At 48.5% G+C, this 23,501-nt stretch overlaps 1 protein-coding gene and 1 long non-coding RNA gene across 4 annotated transcripts in view; one reads left to right on the forward strand and one right to left on the reverse strand.

Annotated features, from left to right (window-relative positions):
• Positions 1-5,303, reverse strand: part of LOC127063793 (agrin-like) — a 235,553-nt gene extending 230,250 nt beyond the window's left edge. For 2 of the 3 annotated variants that reach the window (XM_050993989.1, XM_050993988.1), the window contains exon 1: positions 3,946-5,303. In XM_050993989.1, coding sequence (XP_050849946.1) covers positions 3,946-4,369 — 424 coding nt within the window. In that variant the 5' untranslated portion in view covers positions 4,370-5,303. The remainder of the gene's footprint in view (positions 1-3,945) is intronic. The other variant, XM_050993982.1, reaches the window with a different exon arrangement.
• The window catches only part of LOC127063807 (uncharacterized), a 193,766-nt gene that overhangs the window by 152,240 nt on the left and 18,025 nt on the right, over positions 1-23,501 (forward strand). The gene's annotated exons all lie outside the window — the stretch shown is intronic.

The following is a 23,501-nucleotide window of genomic DNA, read 5'->3' on the forward strand; positions in this document are numbered from 1 at the left end:
GGAAAGAACAATTACGTTCGTCGTCGCCCGACCGAGCTACGAGACGCCTGAGAAAATAACCAAAGAGAGGAGCGACAAAGAGCCGAACTGAATAATTATGAGGCATGATAAAATAGCCGGCTTATAAATAATATGGGCTGAAACGTAGCCAGGCGCAAAGGGAGAAGAGAATAGATTATAACGAAATAGAATAGAATACAATAAAAGAGTATTCGTTCGTGAAGCGTCGTGTTCCCACGTCGGCGAACGATATAATTTATACATTTATTTTGTATCCGCGCGAGTTAAAGTTGAATGGCAAAACAAAAGGAAGATCGCTCTGACCCGGCTATTCTCTTTCCGAAACTCCGATGAAAAAGCGAAAGGATTCGTTGACAAGCTTTTCGTTTCGCCGAGACAAAGCAACGCGCTCGTATTAAGTTACATCTTTGGTAAGACGAGCGAGCGAGCGAGCGAAAGCGACTAATTTTTCAGCAGCTCGGCTTACAAAGCGTGCATAATGCGCGGCCGGTGCATACACGCGCTCTCGGCGCAATCAGCCGCCTACCGATGCACGAGCAACACGAGGAAGACGCTGGTAAACCGTGCCGAGCAACAACCCAACGACTAATCCTGAAGGATCAGCCTTCGTACGAGCGCGCTCCGTCGGGTCCGCGTCCTTTGACAAATGATGTATACATTAATGTATGCACATTGAAAATCACACTTATCAATACCGGCCTTGCTCCTTCAAGCATTTCGAGTTCCGTTCGAAAATACCGGAGCGCTTTGTGTTATCCGATCGAAGGCGAAGCGCGTCGATTCTTCGCTTTTTAACTAACCGCACCGATGATCTTTACGGAAGAAACAATAAAAAGTAATCGAGTGCGTTCGTCACGGCTGTTGCTCGCGACCAATTATTAGATTAACCAGATTTCGATGCGCGTCGCACGGCCGACTTTGATCTCGGTCGACGCGTTGTCGCGATTCACGCCGCGACAAATGACGCGCTCCATTAAGTTACCGCCCGTTATAAATTGCAATTACCGATAGACGTCCTTCTGCTCGGCCCAACCGAGAGGATTCGTCGTCGAGTCTGCACGCAGCTCCGAGCTCCGCGATTTTCGATCTCGTAAAGGCCACGACGCCGCTCGCTGAATTTAATCTGCATTCGATTTATCGAGGCTACTGCCGAGTAATTTATGGAGGTGCTCGTCACGCTTGAAAATGCGCGATCAAAATATCGGGCCTATTATTTCAAGAAATATCACCAAAGTCGATGATTTTCATTACTTCGAATTAAATTTTAATATCGCGGCCGAGCCTGTTGTCGCGCAATTAGGCCAAGTCGTTCGAGTTAATTTCGTCGAGAAAAAAGAACGGAAGAAAAAGGACGTCGAGTTATAATCGGCAAACGATCCTTGTCCTATGACACGCTTCCGGCCGACTCTCCTCGCCTTCCCATCTTCGTTCGAAGGAGAATCGTTCGATAGTATCTCGATCGAGCCATCGTCGTCGTCCGTCTTGCGCGAGACAGTTCGCGCGTAGGCGCGAACATAATTATCGTTTTGAAAACGGCGTACGCGTACACGGCGCATTATTCGAAGCGTATCGCAGCAACAATGGTCGCCTTACGATCGCTGATCCATCCTCGATATCTCAACGGACGCGACGGCTCGGATGTCTGGAACGTTGAACATACGTCGTATGTTCGTATATTCGATCGACTTGCAAATATCGCTGATACTCGATGCCTACGAGTTCGAGATGAAAGAAAAGCGGATCAAGGTTGACTCGACGAGAATACGCACGTAAGAGCGTGAGAATTTCGATAAAGTGTGACGGAAGGGAGATAAGGCGAGGGGGAAGGGGAGGGGGGAGAGAGAGTAAGAGAGAAAAGATAAAAATGTAAAAACGTAAAAATCGGCGAAATCGGGCGCACCTGGGCCGCGTTATGTCGCTTGGGCGTGTCTGAGTTGGCACGGCCTGGCAAAACGCGTGGGCAGGGCCCGTATTATGCCGATCCCCGGCCGAGAGTCGGTACGTCTCGTCGGGTACGGAGGACTCGAATCGGCTTGAGGATTCGCGAGTCCACGCAGAAATGCCGTGGTCTGACTGTCGCATTGAAAACGCTCGTCAAACGTGCGACGCGAGGCTACGTAGGTACGCGCGTACGCGCGTACGTGGGCGAGCGAGAAAGAGACGAGAGAGAGAGAGAGAGAGAGAGAGAGAGAGAGAGAGAGAGAGAGAGAGGCGGGGGAATAAGTATGCGAGCGAGCGCGCAAGAATATGCATGCGCGTTACGTAGCAAGTATCGTGAGGGTACGGAGGACCAGGTGTGTCGCAGGTAGTGCGTTTCCCAACGATCGATCGATCGATCTATCGATCGTACCGATCTCCGAGGAAAACGGCGAGAGATAATACGCTGATTTCTGAGAGCGATAGGAGCAGGTGCTACGGATAATATCGGTTATCGCGCTTCGCGCTCGATGAGCAACGGATAAATTTCTCGCACGATCGCCTAGAGAGAGAGAGGCATATAAATTGCGTCCGTTTAGGCGTTTGGCGTTTATGATCCGATTTATAGTACGGCGTTGGCGCATTTACGGTCGCGCGCCGCAGCTCCGAATCTACTCTCCTGGACTAGGTGCGTCTTATTAGGCTATCTGCCGCCGTTGACCAACTTTTACACTTTTCGATCGACTCGTCCTTTATATCGTCGATTTTCCTAGTACGCGATCGCGTACTTTTTCCAAGAACGGCGATTTGTCAATGACAGAATTTTATCACGACGTAAAAACTCGTCGAGTATTTGGTAGGCGAGGAGATCGCGTACGTGAAAACGAATAGCTCGATGCAGACGCAATATCTTATACGTATTCGTCTATATATCCCCTGTATAGCGCCGTCCAAGCACCCATCGTTAATGATGATTTAATGGAAATTTAATGGAAATCGTTTGCGCGAGAAAGCGTTTTGCCCGGTGATAAGCTACTCCCACGTTGGCCGCGCACGCGGTTCCGTCCAACTTTCGAAGAAGAAACGTACGATAAGATTGGCAAGAAACAAACCGTAAAAAGATAGAGCCCGCAACGTACTACGGAAATCTTACCGCGTTCGTATCCCCGTCCGGTCTAAACGGGAGGATCTCGATTTTCCTCTCTCGTTATCGCCGGCGAATACTTCCGTGTCGCTTTGATCGACGCGCGGTGTCCGTGCTACGGACTTTAACGCTCGAAACTAATTTGAATTTAGCTCGCGGCGCACCGAGGAAAAACTCGCAATTACGCTCGACGGCTTTCGTCAAAGTCGCGCGGATCCTTAGCAGCGGCCTTCGCGGAAGGATCGATCGATATGCAAATCGTTCGACGTACGGAAGCGAAAAAGATTCTGCGTGTAGCGCGTACAGGTAAATACGAGCGAAAAACGCAATTATACGTTCCCACGTATTGTAAGTTTATCGAGATTAAACGATTATCTTGGCACTTAATATCCCGTGGAAACGAGCGCGACACCCGAGCTGAGACACCTCTCGCTCGTAAAGGGTTTCTCTTTGAAGTGAAGGAGAAGAGAAAGAGGAAAAAAGAACAAGCGAGAAAGAAATACCTACGACGTATCGCCGAAGGATATAAGAGGTAGATACACGTCGCACTTAATCCCAGCTTATTAAATAAATCATTCTCTCTGTTTCTCCGTTACTCGGAGTAACCAACGTCTCTTAACTTCTATCTTATAATTCCGCCATTAATTTTTCCTAATCGAGCCCGGAGGAAGCCGTGGGTCCCCCGTCCACGTGATTCCGAGACGCTCCGGAGGAGGAGGAGGAGCCCGTAAGGGCCGCGTCCGGCGTAGCGTCGACGTTGGTCGAGGCGCTGAAGAACGAAAACGGCCTTTTCGTTCTTTGGCAAAGCGCGCGGGAAGAAAAATCGAACGAGATCGATCGTCGAAAGAGAATCGTCGTGTTACCTCTTACGGCGGCGTTGAGTCTGTCCAAATTTGCGAGCGTCAACGGCACCGGTCCAAAGTGCATCACGATTTTGTCGGACCTTCGAGATTCGCCGAGTCCGTGCTCGTGTCTCGCCATGAATATACCGGTGTAACTTCGTCTTATGTAGAGACTGCACGTGTCGTTCAAGGCGAGCTCGAGCGTGCCGTTCAAAGCGCCCTTGATCGCTCTCTTCACGCGAACGTGCAATTGTCCCTTTCGCAGTTCCTTCATCTTCCCGGTAAATATATACTCGGCCTGATGTACCTTCTTCAGGAAGATCGTGTCGTTCCTAATAGCGGCGGTCAGATTCGCGCGACATTCGAGTAGCTCCTTGGTCGAGAGACCTTCCAGAACGATCAGGCCGCTCCAAAGCAAAAGGAAGCTGACTTTTAAACGATTCATTTTCGTACTTGGAGAGTTCCAGAGATTCGACCGTACGTCACGAGTGAATCATCGTCTCGTCGATATCAAGAAACGACGATTTCGGTAGGCCAGGAACTTTCTCTCCTACTCGACGAGAAAAGGAAAGAACGGATCTAGTCTCGATCGCTCTCGTTCCGTCGATTTCCGCGAAAAGTCGCGACGATTGGCAGGAGAGCGAGAGGAGAGATTCCTCTAAATGGAAACGAAACCGTCCACGCTGGTCGTGTGATCTTGAGCAACAGGTTGGCGCCGCGTGTCGACCCACGCTCTCGCCGATTTCCAATCCGCGTACCTCGTTTCCTGCTCTTTCTCCCGAGAGTGGCAAGTGCCACTAAACGCGATTCGATTGGCAAATCGATGGAAAACTATTCTCCTCGGTTCTCCTACTCGCGCGACTTGTTCCTTGTCCCATCCGTGTACGATTAGGCGACGACGCCGACGAGGATGTCGCTGCGCGCTACGTCGACGGACGCGACGTCGACACGTGCGATCCTCCGGCTGGAGCTTATCCCTCGTTTATCAGCTCGTTAAGAAAGCGACACGAGATTACGAAGCACTCGGAATTTACGACGAAGCACAAACCAATTACACGATTCCACTATTCTTATCCGATCTCTATCGTACACTCGCGCGCGAAAGCGCGACGCACGGGGTCCCGTAAAGTACGATACCATGTACGCACCGTCGCGAATGCTCGAAAAAATGATCGTTCGTTCGCCGAACCGTCCGGCTGGACTCGACATAAACGAGATCAAAACTTAAAACTCGGAAACGTTCGATTGAATCGATCGTAAGATCGACGTAGAAAAATCGATGGCGCTCCGCTCGATATTCCAAGGAGAGAAGAAGCGGTAGAGTGAGGAGAGCACAGTGGTGAGGTGGTGGTTGGTCGCGTGGAGGCACGCGCTGGACTGAGGAGGGCTAAGTGTGGATGCTGCAACTACAACGTGTAGGCGTAAGTCGCCTTAGACCAAGGGACTAAGAGGGAGAGAGAGAGCGAGCGACGAGCGAGAGAACGTATGCGTGAGTCTCGTGTACGTAGCCGTGCGCGAGTAGCGTGTTCGAGTGTTACGAGCCGAGATGAAGCGTGCGCGCGCGCGCTCGCGTGCGTCTCTGTGTGTCCGTAAAAGAAAGAGAGAGCCGACGAAGGCGGGCCAACGTGCGAACGAGCGAGAGAGACGGAACGCTTCCTCGTAAGGCGGTTCGTTATACGTCCCGCGTCTCTCTCTCTCTCTCTCTCTCTCGGATCGTGCACGCGCGCGCGCGCGCGCCTGCTCCTGCGACATGCTGCGTGTAGGTGCCGTTGGCACACTTACGCACGGCTTCTGTGCGTTCGCTCGTTCGTTCGACTGACGTAAATCGTACGTACGCGTACGGGACGCTCGCCAAATAGTTTCTTCGTAGAAATCCGAGTATTATCGGATATCGGAAAACGTAAGAGCGATCGAGATAAGAAGTAATAAAATATTTCTGTCGAAAATAACGAATCCTCTTTAGCAATTCCGCGTATATTCGCACACATTTCCCGTCTACGATAATAAATAAAGATATAAATCTATACTCGTCGCATCGTCTCATCCACGATGGGAAACAATAAAGCATATCGGTCCGTCGACGTTTCATCGGCTCTCGTAGGATCGCGTGCGCGCGTCGATGGTAAAGCGCCCACACGTACGCACCCACACCTCTGACGACTCGAGGGTGACACATCGTGCGAACCCACGAGATAAGGCGATCTAATCGATATCCGCTTAACGAGCGACGATCTCTCGCGCTTCCCGGCGTAATTGATGGCGATCGATAATGCCATAGCGAATCGACCCCCCTCTGGAGAGGATCGCTCTCTCTCTCTCTCTCTCCTTCTCTCTCCGTACCCTTATAAAACGGGCGTTCCCTTTGATACCGTATCACCCATGAAATTGTAAGAATCCGTTTTAACGAGCAATCTTGTATCTAAAAAAAGTTAATAGCTCGACTATCGACGAGCTCCGTCGTAAGCATGGACGGCGTATACGCGAAAAGATGCGAATTTCCTTTATTTATGATAATCGTTTCCAAGACCAAAGCAGGGAGAGAGAGAGAGAGAGAGAGAAAGTGGGAACGGCAGTGAAGTGATCTATGGTGTCGTCAGTTATAGTACATCATAATTTCCGTGGATATTTATATCCACACGGACAATGTTATGCCACACGGCACGGCGGCCGAGTTGGGCGTGGATGAAATGAGATTCTTGTCTTGTCTTGTTCCGCCAACCAGATATGGTCTCGAGTTTCGAACGTGCGTAGAAAACGATTCGCGAACGGGGAGAGTTAGTACCTCCTCCTCCGCTTCCTCCTCCTCCTGCTCTTCCTCCTCTTCCTCTTTCTCGGTGGACGCGTGCAGCTTCTCCGGCTGTATGCGTACCTGTGAGAAACGAGGTGATTCCGCGTACCACGAGATAGTCGTAAAGTTAAGAGACATAAAGCAATCATCGAGGAGAATCTCGCGAAAATCTAATGCTGAGAGAGAAATAGAGAGAGAGAGGGGGGGGGGGTAGTTGCCCTTAGAACGGAGATTTGATTTACGATCCTGCGAATCGAAGCGACGCGTTCAAACGGCCGTTAACGGGATAGCTGTAATACGAAAACGTTAATACATCGAACTCGTTCGCGCGTCGATACGATCTCTCGAGCGTAATCGGAAATACTGGCAAATCGAAGGCGCGTATAAAGGAGAGGAGCGATAAGCGAAGAAACGCGAGCGCTCGAAGAAACGCGTTAGAGTCCGTGCTAACCGTAGAAATTTACATCTTCATTACGAGCCGATAAAGTCCTCGTTAGATGAGTTAACGAGGTGCGATAATGAAACACAAGGATCGATATCGAGTTGGTGTTCTCTTTCTCCGTCTCTCTCCCCCTTTCTCGCGTACTCCCACGTGCTCTCTACGAAGGGAATGTGGCTCGCGCACCCTTTGTGTATCTCCGCACTCTTCTCTTCGCGCGAGAATAACCGGCAATGGTAATAGAGAGGAGGACTGACTCTAATGAACGTATCGCGAAAAGCGCCGTACCGTATCGTCACCGGTTCAACGAGATTTCTCGTTCAGCCGGCTCGTTCGAATCTACACCTAGCACGCGATCCTTTCCAAAAGAGCTCGGCTCCTTCTTCTCTCGTCCATGGAACATTAAGTCCATGGTACTCTCGTGAGAGACTGGCAGAATGAACGACGGCCAGAGCGAATCGTCGTTCCGTTGCCCACGCTCCTCGTCGGCGTACCGCTATCGACCGAATGCGTGCGTGCCTGCGTCCTTACACGCCGTGCCATCGGCAAGGGCGTGGTATCGAGATTAATCTGTTTACATTCGACGATTTCTAACGTCTTTACGGATACGATCGAACCTCGTTGATATTTACGTTCGTACGAGCTCGAACTCTTACACCTCGAATTTGACACCTTTCGCTCTTTTTTCTCTCCTTACACCGCTAATATATCCGCTTCGCGATATATATTTTCGGCACAGACGCAAAGGAGAGAAAGGCCGGCGATCTAGGCGATAATTTTGTTAAAGAGCTTGTCGTCGACGAGGTAGTTAGGAGGAAGACAAATCGTCGGCCGAGGAGGAGTAAAATATGTCGAGGGAAAGAGGAGACGCGCTACCGCGAGCGTCGGCTGATCGGCTAACGAATGGATCGATTTGCATGGCTCGTTAACAATACGGACAAGGAACGCTAATGCGGCACTTTGTTTCAGACGACCTTGCCGCGGTCTGGCTCGTCGAGTACGAGGACGAAAAAGAAAAGAGAGATCTGTCTCCGTTCGAGCACCCACGGAGAAACAGAAAGACGAACGTTTTCTTGCACGAACGCGGTCCCGTAACGTTACGGCGCACGGATACACGAAAATTAAGAAAAATATCGTAGAGAGGAACGAGCGAGCGAGCGTTCGTAACGAACGCTTGGAGCATACCCACCTCCTAGAGAAGTAATCGTGGAAGAAAGACGACTCGATGACGGCTCGATGAAGATGAGTTACGAGGAACGTCGCCCCCGGCTTCTTCTTAGGGAGCTCGAAAGCTCGCCTCTCGTCCGCGGGAACTTGCGAGAGCTCGCGTGCGAGCACGCCGTAATGGCAGCGTCGTTAAGCCTTTATGTATTTGTCAAGAGGATTTAAGTAATGCCATTGTCGAGAGCGATACGGCGCTCGCAGTGGAAAGGACGATCGCGCTTCGACGCGTACCTCTCGCTCCTACGAAACGGATCCTAATAATATCCGATAGATACGTAAATGGCGCGAGTGGATCGGCGAGGAGGAGGAAGGCGAGAGCGAGATATCGCAAAGTATCGATTCGTGGCAACGTTTTCGCGAGCTAGTAATATCGCCGGAAGCGATCTCTGAATCCGATCGAGCAAGCGGTGTGGGCGCATGTGTCGTCGATTTCGCTGCTAACGCTGTTACTATCGTGTATTGCGAGCCCACTACAAAGCCGTATAAAGGCCTCCTGCCCGCGTGCGGCTAGTAACCGTGTATATGGCACGGAATACGTGCAACGAGCGGGAGTCGCGGAGGAAAGTAACGAGAACGCGCGGAACACGCGACTACTTGCATAAAGATGCAGTTTGTAAGAAAACGGACAAGAGAAAGAGAGACGACGGAGCTCGACCACGAACACGCGTACCTTTTCGAGAAGCGTGCGTGTATTTGCCATAAGTCTCGTACCCGAGGCGCTCTCTCTCTCTCTCTCTCCCTCCCTCCCTCTCGTCGTATTTCATACGGGCCGTGCTTATACGCTCGGGCTCTGCCGCCGACATAACCGCAACGTCGTTTCTTTTCTCGACCTCTTCCTTCCTCCGCTATAGCGAACGTTTTTCATCGTTGCTCGAATTCGTTGGAAAGAGATTCAGCTTGGACCTTGAATAAACGATGAGACCTTTTCCCATGCGTATCGAAATGTTCGAATCGAAGATAGCACCACCGATCCTTCCGACGAGACGACGAGAGACGTCGCGGTAACTCTAGTCTTCCCTTGGAAAGTAACTTAATAGTCTATTCGCCGACACCTTCGCGGCACGTTCGAAGCCTCTTCGAACGCGCGTTTATTACGCATTCGCGTCGTTCACGGTGATAGAATTTACCTTGCGTTATGTTTTTAGCGCGTAATAACGCCGTGTTGTTGCGGCACTTACCTATCTACGTACGTACGGATGGATACTTGTAAAACTCAATGTTACGAAGGTGCCACGCGAAGAAGACCTCTTGTAATGTGGATTACGGCGCGATATCCGTCATAAAACGAACGTCATGCGCACGCGTCGTTATCGAAAAATAAAAATGTTAAAGTCGACTCGAAAGTCGATTAAATTAAATAAAACGCCGGCAAAGCTGTACCTTCTCGTGGCATCTTTTTCTCAAGGAGGAAGATAATAATGGCTACGCCTTGCGAGAGCTAAGAGTAATCTTGAAAAGAAAGATGGGACACGTGAACGCTCTTGGCACTCTTCCTCGAACGCAGAACATGCTTACGACTCTTGAAACTGAATATGTATGTAGCCATCTTAGTCGTGGTTTAGCGGAAACTCGCCGTTGAAGACGATCGTAATCGGTAGTAGGAAGAAGCGAGGACCTATCTTCGGAGCTTGTTAATTTACTAAGCTCATTGTTGAAAGAAATAGTTCGAAAGAAAGAAGGTGGCCCATTTTGTCCGGGCTGTACGAATATGCGACGAACTAAGCGTACCGAACAATTAGGAATCTTATCTCGGACGCTTAACGAGCGGCAGCCACTTGTAATTTCGAGTACGAGCGACGTAGCTAGAACGTGTACGTTTCGTTGACGGGAGTAAAAGAAGTTCTTATCGCAGCTGAATTCTCGCTTTACGAGACGCGTCTCGTCGTAAAGGCGAGAACGTGTAGCGAGAGGAAGAGTAAAAGAGAAAGGGACCGATATCGCGAGCGAAAACCAGCGGCGAATCACGGTGATTTCGAATTTTAGAAGCGGCATCAATGCCAATTACGGATCTCGAGTTCACGCGAAACCAGAAACGCGCTGTCGTCGTAATCGTCGTCGTTGTCCTCGTATCATGTGCCGTGGCCTCGTCGGCCTTTTAACGATCCTCCCAGCCGACTATTCGGGAACGCGAATAAATACGTGCGATTAATAAAAACGCCTGAGAGTGGAAGATGCGGACTTCATTTAGATTGCGACGACGTTCTTGTTCGTTCGTTTGCGAAAAAGATAAGTCATTTCGACGATAAGCAGACGACAACGTACCTAGGTACGTACATACACATACTTACGTGGTACGTAGAGCGGGACGTAAATGGCGAAGGAAATGTGGACACGTCGGAATTAAAGTATCACGGAGAAAAATGCTTACGAGGCTCTCTCTCGCTCTCTCATTGTGAGGAACGATAAGTTAACGGAGACGCGACGGCGAGGCTGACAGCCGAGGATTATAATGGGGAATGATGCATGATGCTTGAAGGAAAATTATATCATCGAGAGCTCTGCGCGCAACGGGTCGTTACCGTAATCGGTAAGACCAGCGTCGTTGTCTTTGATACAACGACGTCAATCTTTCGTACGTCTCCGCCATAACGAGGATTAAATCTTCGTTTCGACGAGACTCTCAGGATCTTTTTCGAGATCGATCGAAAGCGGTACTACCACTCTCCGCGGATCAACCCGACGAGGACAATGGATTCTTGCAAAGGAACCTTTATACTTGTACGTAAAAGGAAAAGGAAAAAGAGACGAAGAGAGCGCCCTTGAGAACGTGTGGTCATTGACGGACAGCCCTTAGCTCCGCTTTAAATCTAACCTGACGGCTGACAAAGATCCAGATCCTTCATCCCGTTAACCACTTAGTCAGCGAAGCAACGCGCCGCTGCTCGCTAAGATTCTTATCTCTCGTGTTTGTCGGGACGCGTCGCTCGTTAAGGACACTCTGAAAAGGAGGACGAGAAGGAGGATGGAAACGCTCGAAGGAAAGATCGTGAGTGGTAGAAAATATCGAGCGTCGCTAACACTGCATTCTTCTCGATACGATAGGAGGCCGGGCACTGCGCGCAAAGCCGTCTACCACGATATACCTACGTGGTACCCTCAAAGGAGGATGAAAAAATACGTTTATTCGCGATCTGGAAATTTTCTACGACGTCGATCTCACGCTAAAGACGGCGCTAAAGTGATCGATCAAGCGACTCGCCTCGGGCTTACGCTTCCTGCTTTGAACCAACAATTACCCTTCCTCTTGGAGAACGATCGCGCCGTTGGTACGTTGGAGAAGAGCAAAGGAATTCGTTCTTCCACGAAAGGAGATCCAAAGATGACGAAGGTACAACCTCGGCAAATAGGAAGGAAGAGTGAGGGGAAGAGAGAGCGAGAGAGAGGCATCCTTTGGTGGGCAGAAGGAATCGAAGGAACGTCGAACGAAGGGAAAGAGAGAGAGGGAGAGAGAGAGAGAGAGAGAGAGAGAGAGAGAGTTACCCTCGAGGGCACGGCATAAATCCCTACGGACAGACAGCATGTTCGACTAATTACAGATCCCTGATTACCGAAGGACTGCGCGACTCGTTCGCATAATAAAGAAAAAATAAATTAATAAAGCGCTAATATCGCGACCGGCCCATCTCTTTCTCCCTCGCGGGGAACGGCGAAAAAAAAAAGATCTTTATTAATTTATTGTGATCGAGATCCGATAAGGAACCCGATCGCGCATAGGTTAAGACGCTCGTGGTCCATCGATATGGCGATCGCTGAGGATTGAGAAACCTTCTAGAAAGGGCATTTCACGGTGCGTTCTCGAGTAGCGCACGAAAATTAATCGACGATCTTAATAACCGTGCGCATTCGGCTATTCGTACCCGCCTCCCTGTCGTTTCTCATTACGGTGGCTTTTGCTCGATCTTGATCGGACGCGCGAAAACGCAAAAAGGCCCTACGCCCTATAATTTTACGTTCGTTTCCTAACTCGTGCGAATGACTCGGTAAGCAAAGTCGTTGAAAGAGAAGGGGAGCGAACTTCCGCGTGGGCCTCTCACGAACCGACTCTTTTTAAGATGGCGCCTCGAGAGGATTTATTTGCGCGGTATTAAATCCACAACCGGAGTTACCCGGCGAACGAATGGGTTGTCCTTAATGAACTGTAGCAAAACCGGGTCTCGGTTGCGTGCGGGGGCGTTTTCACAAGCAATTAATGCGACCTTAAAGGGCTCGTGGCCGCCTCCGCCGGAACGGGGCCACTGCCGTTCGACGTCTTCGATTTAATCGATCACGCCGATACGATCCGACGCCTCGCTACGAAAGGGCGGGACCATTTCGAGAAGGGATTTCGTTCGCGTGCCCACGTTACGAACTTTTTTCTGTATATTTTTTTTTTTTTTTGTTATCGTTAAACAATGTCAAGATAATTCTTTCGTTCCAACACTTCGAGGAGAGTATCCGTTGGAGAAAAACTGTCACGATATATTTTCCTGGAAATATGGAATATGGAAGGCTCGTAAACTAATTACCATTAAACGTGCACCAACTCGTCCGTATTAAATTTTGATTTTATCTACGGCAATCGACGATTAATTTCATTACTCCGGCAAGTCGCATACCCGTAATTACCTTCGTGCCGATGTCTCGGCTTCACTTTGCCTCACAATAATGGTTAAAAAATCACTCGAATGCGTTCGCTACTCGAATGAAATTGTCACAGACGCTTAAGGAGACGTTGAAAGAGAGAGAGAGAGAGGGAGAGGGAGAGGGAGAGAGAGAGAGAGAGAGAGAGAGAGAGAGAGCCAGACAGAGCAGTTTACGCGCCGGTGGTACGGCGTTTCAAAGGCACCGATTCCGGATCGTTAATGAGTCGGAAACGCGTTCGTATAATGATTGAGGTATCGAAGCTAAAGTAACAAATATCTCGTACGATTGAGAAGGAAAAAGAGAGAAACGGATCCACCGTCTCTCCTACTCTCTCTTCCTCTACTTTCTTATAGTCGCAGTAATATTCTATTAAAGTAATAGCCCTCCCCCCTCACTCTCTTACGAGTCGTCGTGGCGAGTAGCGAAGCAACAAATTTCTTATGGGCGATGTAAATCGGGCCATAAGTCGGGGTAGTTACACTGTTTAGCCAATTAGCAGAATGCGACCGGTTTTCAGGTGCTTTCGCAATAGCGAAACCTCGATAATTTCTCCTTCCTGGTCAGCGAACATCCTGTTTGTAATAAATACAAATTAGAAATGCGCGACGCACGAAAATATAAATGACAGTCGCAGAGTCGTTTACAGGAAAGTCGTCGCGGAATCGTCACGTGCTACCCTCTCGCCAGAAACGAACGTCACCCTCGCCGGACGGGCTCGGAAAATATTGTTTATATAGGCGACACAGTGGGTAGTCGAAAAATTACGAGTCTCGGTCGAGCCGTTCGAAGGACGGGATCGTTACATTCCTTGAATATTACTATTATCCCGACGCTCGTCTTACCTACGCAAAAACGATCGAAGGAAAGAGGAGAAGGTTGGCACGCGCGTACAAAGAACGCAGACTTGGTCGAAGTCGAGGAAAAAATGGTTCCACGAATGTTCGTGCGAAGGCGAAACGGCGAGTTTATCGAAAGCGTTCTCCTCCAAAGTGTCGGCGTGTGCGCTTGAGTTACCGCGAATCCTTACCGAGATACGATAAAATCCCAAAGAATATGATTTTCCGAAGGAGATACTCGACGGAGGTGATGCCAGGAGTCTACTTAAAATCCTTGGGCTCGACTCTCGATCGCACGTAATGTACGTGCACGCGCGTTACGTCCCTCGGACGAGGTCGTGTCTCCGATCGAGTTCAAAACGATAATGACTCCTGCACTCGAATGAGTCGCTCGATATCAAGCACTCTTGTGCTTGACAGTAAGGCGTATTCATAAGAAGCTAATACAAGTTCGAGGTATGCCACTCGTCCTACTCGTCCGATTCGTTAAAAAAGAATCGCTTTAGAGTCGCGAGGCCAGACGCCTTTGCTTTTCGTGCCGCGAGTGAAAATCAATCGATGCGCGAATCATCGTAAATTTGCGTCGAGCGACGTGACGCGCGACGTGCTCGCACGAAAGCCGTTTCGGTCCATCGGCCGGACATAAAAATGTCAGTCGCGACAGAGAACCGAGCATCACGATCGAGGTCCGAAAAAAATCTCCTCTCCCTCCGATCGAGGGAGGGAGAGAGAGAGAGAGAGAGAGATTTCCGTGCCTACGATAAAGACGTGCTGCGTGAGAGCTCGGACGTTCCCAAGATTATCACGTTCGTTTCCTCCTTAGCGGACGTCCTACGAAACGACGATGATCCTGCTTACGCGACTGCGCTAAGGCTGATATATGGTTCCGCGTTCTAATGCCGATATTGTTCTTCCCTCCGTATGTATTTGACTTTCTTTCTCCGCGTCTTCTTGGCTCGAAGCAAGAAAAGCAAAGGGAAGGATACGTCGAGGTATAAACCCAACCTATTACGCCGTCGCCATCAGCGAACTAACGTACACGTGTATCCACCTATCCGTGTACGCGTGCGTAAGAATAGGGGCTCACGGTCGAGAGAAAAAGGAGATAAAAGTGGCCAGGAAAAAGAATCTGCCGAGACAAAAGCCGATTCGAGGACCGCGAAAACACACTTGTCCCACGCCATCTGGTTGTAAACAAGGGATTTCGCGCTCCTCTCCGCGAAATAAACGCGAGGCTCACCCACGCGTCATGAAATCCCCATTGTTACGCGAAGGCGTCGCGTGCTGCGTGGCAAATGTACTCGCGCCTTCATTCTGCTTTATTGCACCGACCGAGTTCTCTTAAACGGAAGAAGAACCGCCATTTTCCTTCGTCTTTTATCCTCTATCTTTCCAGTATCACGTTCCAGTATAGTTTCTAGTATTTACGTTCCCTTTGAGAATTTGTGGAAATTCGAGCGAAAACGTTCCTGTTCCATCGATCATACCTGGCAACGATCTCGCCGTAACTCTAATCGGATTGCAGCATTTCTTCTCGAAGAAGCAGAAGAGTGGTCCAAACCCGGCAAAACCCACCGCCGATAAATCCTCGTCCTTTGGCGACGACGCTTGACGATCCGAAAGCAAAACCAACTACGTACACGCGTAAATCAGGCGGACCTCTACTTCGGCTTAACGCAAAATTTACTGCCGTATACCGTACGAACCTTCTCAGACACCTTCGAAATGCAAACGTTTGCAAGCGACAGGCTGGCGAACGCGCGCTAACGTTTACGATCCTCTTTGCCATCGCCATTCGATCTCTTGCGATTACACCCTACGAGATCGTCGATATTGCTCCGAAAATTGTAGTTCGTTAGAGCGGCACGAAGTAACCCTCGAGATTCCGATGACATCGAGCAGATATAGAAACCAACTTGCCGGATTAAAGTCCCTGAAATTTGAATAAATTTCATCGTCTCTCTCTCTCTCTCGCTCGCTCGCCCCGCTGAGATCGATTCGGATCTGCGCTCTTCTGTTTGCTCGTTGGTAGGCTTAACGCGAGTTAATATGTTTATCGACGCTCGTGATCGCTGCCAGCCATTCGTCACGTCTGGACCACGTCGATCGCCGCACGCTTTGTACACGTACTCACACGCTCGTGCGCATCCGTGAAGCGAAAGCCACGTCCGCGTGTGAGTACCTGCGTCGCGTCCTTCGTAAGGGAAGTGCGCGCGAGCACACTGCTGCGAGGTGGAACAGAACGCGCCTGAAAAAGACGAATGGTAGACAAATATGGGCAGGACGGTTTCTATGTGCACTTCCCATTACCGGGCACCCACGCGCGCTAGGGTAACGCGGCCCAGAGAAATGCGTCGTAGATACTTAATGGATTCTCGAGATTGAATTTATCTGGGCGTTCACGCTATTCGCCTAGAGACTCCTCGAGTCTCGGCGATTTAACCGACGCGATTCTTACGCAATATCGGCGATATTAATAGGAACGATCGTAGAAACGAGGTGCGTAATGACGGAGCAATAAGACTAATGTCTCCGTCGCTCCGATCGACGTATCCCTTACGGGAGATCGATGCTTCGTGATCGCCGAGGAAACCTATGAGCTTGAGAGGATGCAACAGAAGGAAATAAAGAGCGCGTTCGATTCATTCGTCTCTCTCGCCGATTTCCATCGGTACGCCGCTCGGCCGAGAGAAAGAAAAGAAAACTAACAGGATTCTCGACTTTCTCACGATTTCACGTCTTCTCGGTTTTTACGTGTGAATTATGCGAACTCGAGTGTATGATTTGTCGTTTTTACGAAGCCGTGTCCAAAGCCGCGACCAAAAGAGTAAAGAAAAAAGGGATTAAGAAGCAAGGAGCAGTACGAATTGTGGATATTTTAAATGTTACGTCCCACGTGTCGAATGTTGCACGTAAACCAGAATGCGTAACTCGTTCTGCAGGAACCACCGGCCGTTTCCCAATGGAATAAAGCCTGGCATGAGATCTCGTACCGGTTTTCCAAATATGACCTAATCCAGTCATCGTATCGTAACTCAGTCCGCGTCGTTTGTTCCAGGAGGCCGCTCGGCCACGCGTCAAATATGCAAATCGGAATGCACAATTTGTCCTTCTTTGCGATCGAACTCGATAGCGTCTACACGAGAGGAAGAGAAAAAATCAAAGTGCCGGTAGATCCAACGCGTATTAAAGTCATCAATTCGCGAAACGCCGTAAAGCGATATCCGAGCGAGTTAAATCGTCGATTTACGAATTATCCAGGACAGTATTACTACCTTTCATACTCTGCTTTCGGTAGTTGGACGATCATAAAAGAAGCCGTACCGTTGAACGAACAAAGTCGCTAGCAAGAAAATATATAGATACCTAGATATTTCCCGACGAATTCACTGAACCACCATTAAATCTAAATAATGAGAAATAAAGCTATAGCGGTCAAAATGGAATTGCGCGTTATTACGGCTTCATCTCGCGATACGTCGGACACCGACGATTAAGTGACTTCTTTCGTCGTATTTTCCTTGGTCGTCGTTTTAAAAATGACTGACGCACTCTTCCGAAGCCGAGGATATCGAAAAGTATTTCTCTCAGGCCTAATGGCGGTAGTAATCTTACAAATTAAAGAAGCAGCGTGCGCAAGAACGGAAAGTTCGTGAATAAGAAGATGCGGTGGGAGGTTTAATCGGGATGGAGCGAGAGGTATTTAAGAGAAAGAGTAAGATTGCGAGAGAGAAAGAAAGAGCTAAGGAAAACAAGTAAAGAAGGCAAGGAGGAGCGTCGTAACGTAACTCAGTGCCGGACCGTTTCTTCCACGACGTTGTAGCCACGTATCAAATATGCAAATGCGAGTACATAATTTGTCTCGTTGCTTTGCGCGCTCTCTCTCTCTCGCTCTCTTCCTCGGACACAAAAAAACAAGTACAATGTAAGATCGAGGAAGAGAACACTCTCGGCCCGTTTCGCCGCGTCGCTCTCCTTTTTGCTCCAACAGCTCCGCTTTTGATCCGCTCCGGAAGAAGAGCGACCAGAAGCGCGCACGCTCCTCGAGAATATATTTATAGTTTAAAGAGCGTGTACGTGACAGAGAGAGAGAGAGAGAGAGAGAAGGATGCAAAATTTCATCCGATAATCTTCCCCTTCGATGTTCGCTCCTCTATTATTTCGTCCGATATCTTCCTCTCCTATCCTCGACAATTTTTCGTACGAACCAATCCAGTTTTCGAATTACCTCTTTATCGCCTCTCCCACTTACTTTGGTGTTTCTCATCGAACATTCGCTTTCTCTCTCTCTCTCTTTTATCCTCCATCGTGTTCAGCTTTATGTACACACGGTCGTCCGCTTTCACGCGCTTCAACGCCGCGCGCGATAACTTAATTGCCGCACGAAATTATCTGATTGGCAACTTGGCCCCGAGCTTCTTGCCGGAATAAGAGAGAAAGAGAGAATACGCTATCCTGCCGGTTTTCTTCTCGAGTTTGCGATTTCGAGCGAAAAGCAACCGAGAGATATATTTGCCAGAAATGATTTTATTTATCTCGAACGAGTCGAGCTACGAGATAATAAAGTTCCTTTCGTGCGGGATGAGAATACAAGATCAAAGTTCCTATCGTTTCGCTGGTATACGGAACGCGCGGAAGATGTTATTACCGGTATCGGCGTGATGCTATTGTAAAAGGGAATTTAAATCAAGGTCCACAACTCGAGAGAAACGCTTCCTGCTCGTTTCAAACCAGTATCGAGGCAATATTCGACAACCACCTACGCGTACCCCCGTGGAGAAAGTTGCCCTTCTCGCGATTCAATTTATTGCGATCGTTGCGCTCTCGCAGAAATATCCAGAAGGAATCCCATCGCCCTTCTTAATTTCTTTCTTCCGAGTACGAGGACTTTGAAAATTTGAAATTAAAATGTTGGTAGCGATAAACCACGGGGACCATTGCCAACTGGCAGTGTGCGAGAACGTTCGAAGGAATGCTACTTTCTACTAAAAAAGAAACTTAACTACTACAAAAGAAAAAAGGGGGAAACGGAAAACACGTTCGAGAGAAGATCGACGAAGAGTAGAGAGAGAGGGGGAGGAAGAGGAGAGAGAATATTGGAAATATCGAGTACCGATTTAAGCATCGAGTTCGTCCCTTCTCACGACCACCACGTGCTTCCGAATAATCGCAGAAAGATCTTCATATAGGCGTGAAGAAGTCACGCACGAAGGATCGAATATAATATAGGTTCCCCTCTACGATCGTTTCGCCGGCACGAGATGAAGACATTCAAGCTCGAGCGAGCACAGTCGTCCCGTAAATTTCCCGGGAGCGGCAGATACGATCGCGACCGCGAATAATTTCTGAATCGGTCACGGTCTCTCCCTGAATTTCGCTATAGCCAGCAGCAAAGGAATATAGGGTAGAAGAAGGGTTGAAATTCGTAGAAAAAAGAATACTAAAAGATAACGGCTTGCGACTTATTACGATAACATAGGATAGGACGAAGAAAACGTAGAAATCCTCCATGGTATAGTGATCGTGAAACGTAGACGAGAAGAAACGAAAAAGAAAAAGGGTGGGGACTTGTCGCTGGTCAAGAAATTCCATTAAGTATGTAAAGTAGTATCCTGAACGTCTCGAAATAAAACGGACAGTCGGACGTTCGCGCGAGCGTGTCTTTCAGTCCGCTCGTAAATCGCTCGTGGGTGGAGGCCTCGAGATGAAAGAATGAGAGAAAAGAAGAGAGAAAGAAAGAGGGACAGAGATCCCTGAAAAGAAATTTCCCAATGGCCCGGTCATCCGTGAGGCTGCTAGCAAGAGACCCACACAGAGGAACGTGCATACATACAACGCATGCACCATAACTTCTGTGCCTTTTACGAGGAGAACCGAGATAACGGACACCGCCTCTCTCACTTTCTTTTTTTCTCCCTCCCCTTTTTCTCCGAGATCTTGACGGCGTTACTGGCGTTGCCGCCAACGCCGCCACCATCGAGCGTTCCTCTCCCAGAAACCGTAATCAGCACGAAAGCATTCGACGGAAGCGCGTTTCTTCTCTCTCTCCCTCCCTCCCCTTCCTTCGTCTTCGTCGTAAAGCCCCGACCGAGCCCATACCCTCGAGCGGTGTGCAAATTGTCTTAGAGGACGAACCAATTCCCCATAGATCGTTTCGCACTACGGTTTACGATTTTTATTTGACACGCGTCGCCTCGTTAAATTGGAAAAAAAATCTATACCGATCGTCTCTGGCTACATTGTTTGCGAAATATGAAAAAGCATAAGTAACATAATCGATGGAATTTATGATCGTACTTGAAGACGACAAGTGGGTCGATCAGTTAAGGAACTAAATAATATACTTTCCACAAAACATGGGATGGGGTTAGTGAGATACGCTTTATCTCGAATCTTTTTGCACTTCCAGTTCATTACGTTATCCATAGCCGTTTGGTATTACGAGCATTTTACGATAGTTCGTTAAGATTACATTTCGCGAGGTTATTTATCGTCGAAATTTCTTCTCTTCCAGTCGTGTGACATTGTTCTAGCCTCTGGATCTTTCCTCGTGATAACTACCGAACGTCGTTGACCCAATGAACGAATCTTGAAAAAAGTACGAAGGTGACTTCTGAAGCATTTTCGCGTTGTATGAAGTCGGAAAAGTGATGTCAACCCTTAGACAAGACGTCTCAGGCGCGTACACGCACGCACACACGCTTTCTCTCTCTCTCTCTCTCTCTCTCTCTCTTCGTCTGTCTCTCTCTATTCGGGTAGGTAAGCTTTGAAGGCGTCATTACGTGCGAACGACATCCCACTTAAGTGCTCCATTTATATCCCGAGAAGCATAGTACCGTGCACGTAGGAATTTATAAGCTATAATATTGCTACCATGGTAGTAAAGCGTAGCAGTATATATCAGCACCGCGAAAATGATCGCCCCGTACATAAGACGTGCATATCGCAGGATTTTATTGCCATCGCAACGATCCTCGCTTGTCGCTTTTCTATATGGAGCAACGAGACTACGAAACTAGTTCGTATAACTACCTTGAAAGCCTCTCCTTCTCCTTATACTTGTCCTTCGTCGCTTTTCTTTATCCTTCTCTACTCTCGACGTCATTCCGACAAACATATTCCGATCGCATATCGAGAAACAATGAATCCCGAACGATAAGACGCATCCGAAAGGAAAGAAGCGTGCACGCGTGCACGCGCGCCCTAGATAGAGAAAACGACCGTGCGTGCCGATGTTAAAGTACGCTTTAACGACTTAATCGCAATAATATATCGACGATTAACGAGTGCGAGGATGTCTCGACGATGTTCAACGACGGCGTAACGACTACGCTCGATTCTCCTCCTTCGACCTTTTTACCGGGCAATTTCTCGCAGCACGGCGAGGAGACTCGAAGGGTCAAAGTCGATCGAAAAGGAAACCGTGGAGGCATAAACGGAAGTCGCGATTCGACAGGCGCGGAAGAAAAATGATCGTTGCGGAGTGAGTAATTGAAAGTCGAGATCGAGACGAGGAGAGAGAGAGAGAGATAAAGAGAGTAGGAAAATTTATTACGCGAAATATAAAGTGAAAGAGCGATGGTTGGCGCATATCTACGCCGGTATTGTTAATCACGACAAAGTAATTAACCCGACTAATGCGGTTAAATATTTCATTCGATCGCATCGGCTACAAAAATCTGAGCGTAATCGTTAATGATTAATTAAGTTTGATCGAAGGACGAATATATAAATATTGAAGCGCAGCACGTTAGATAAGATCGAGCGAACATAATCCGATAACAAGGTCTATAACAACGAAGAGAGAGAGAGAGAGAGAGAGAGAGAGAGAGAGAGAGAGAGATGGCACGTCCTCGTCGTCTACTTCGTCTTCTTCAAGATCGAAGACCTTGCAAGGTATTCGCAAAGGGACTAGGTAAGGCGGCGTACACACACGCGACGCGTGGGCGTGCCACGCGACCGAACGAGTTTCTTCGTCTCTTTCTTCGAGGCTCCACCTTTCGAGCTTCCAGGATGCTCGCACGATACCTTTGCCGAGCTATCGGCGACCGCCACGGACTACGATCGTTTGAATATTCCTGACGAGACCGATATCTACCTACGGTACTGCTTCGACCAAAAGAGACGAGTTTAAACGAGAGGATGCTCCCGCGCAGGAATACCACGCGTCTCGATATTTCTTCTTAAAGTTTGTCGCAGAAAACTTTATTAGTCGGACCAGTTCTTCCGCGATTAAATCGTTGCGAGAGATGGAATGCAATTTTTGAATTTCCTGAGCAGTAGTCCGCCTTTTAAAATCGTCGATGTAATCGTACTTTGCCGACTTCCTAGATGACTACTAATTAAACCACTATTTTATGCGGTGTTCCTCGATATCAAGAAGATGTTTAACGAGCGTCATTACCGGACAAGGCGCTTAAATTCCATCGAAAGAAAACAAATCTTCTCGTGCGGAGAAATTACTCATAATTATCGCTGTCGCTTTAAACCGTACTTCCCGTCGACGTTAATGCGAAATAACGATAAGAGTCCTCTCTTCCTCGCGATGGTTATCTCAAAGCGCGAATTTTAAAGGAGAATATTCCCCAATGGCAAACACGCATCGACTTTGGGCAGCGCCTCTTCCTCGCGAATTAGTCTTTGTTGCCACGGCTACGGAGAATCATTAGTGCGAAACGTCGTGCAAGGACGTACCACCGTCCGATGTGTAAATCAGATATTTTATTTCGTCACGGCGAGTTAGTCAGCGGTGCCTGTCGGATGGCAAAAAAAAAAGAAGAAGACGAAGAAGAAGAAGAAGGGACGGCTCGCGGCAAGACGCGTGGGTGGTAAAACTGGTAGATGAGAAACACAAACATTGGAAATACGGAGAAGCGTTACGTAGCGACTCGGTGCCGTCGAAAAGTCGCGTTCGCGCGACCTTAAATCGCGAGCATCGTCGAAATACGAAAGAGAGATTCTGTAAATCTTGGATTTTATCGAAATAATATCACCGGTTGCCCGGCGGAGTCTCGCGAGTGGTATTTCCTAACGGGATGGAAAGAGCGAATCTTCTTCTTCTTTCTTTTATTCCCTTTTTTCTCGCTTTACTTTATCTCTAGCTCTTTGGCCCTTCGCCTCACTCGGAATATACCTCGCTTTTGCGAGCAAATATTTGCATATTCATCGGCGAACGTAGTAGAGGCAAGCGTAAAAGTAATAGAATACGCGAGCGAGAAGGGGCGAGCATGGATTTTCGGATCTCTTTAAATTTATTCTCAATAAATATTCGCTTATTGGTATTCCAGGAGCACCCACTCGTACGCGCTTCGCTTTGTATCAGCCGCATCCCTTTGCTAATTTTCGCCCGTTCCGATCGTATAATAATCGGAGTCCGATAATTTATACGATATATTTTATGCGACTTCTTTTTCGTATTCTCGATGATAGAAGCCGAAACTTTTGATTTTCACACGCGTCTCGTGCAATTCGAATCTCCGAGGTGGCGCGATCAAAGTGATCTTCCCAGCCGGTTTAGAGTTTCCACGAAGCGACTCGACGTCGATACAGGGCCAAATTAATATTCAATCTCGCCGAAGATAAAGGTATATTGGGAACACGCGGCTTATCGCTAATGTGTCTCTGTACGAGATAAATTTTACGAATTAATTAAGCAACAACGTTATGT

This window comes from Vespula vulgaris, chromosome 5, assembly GCF_905475345.1.
Source record: "Vespula vulgaris chromosome 5, iyVesVulg1.1, whole genome shotgun sequence".
Classification (NCBI taxonomy): domain Eukaryota; kingdom Metazoa; phylum Arthropoda; class Insecta; order Hymenoptera; family Vespidae; genus Vespula; species Vespula vulgaris.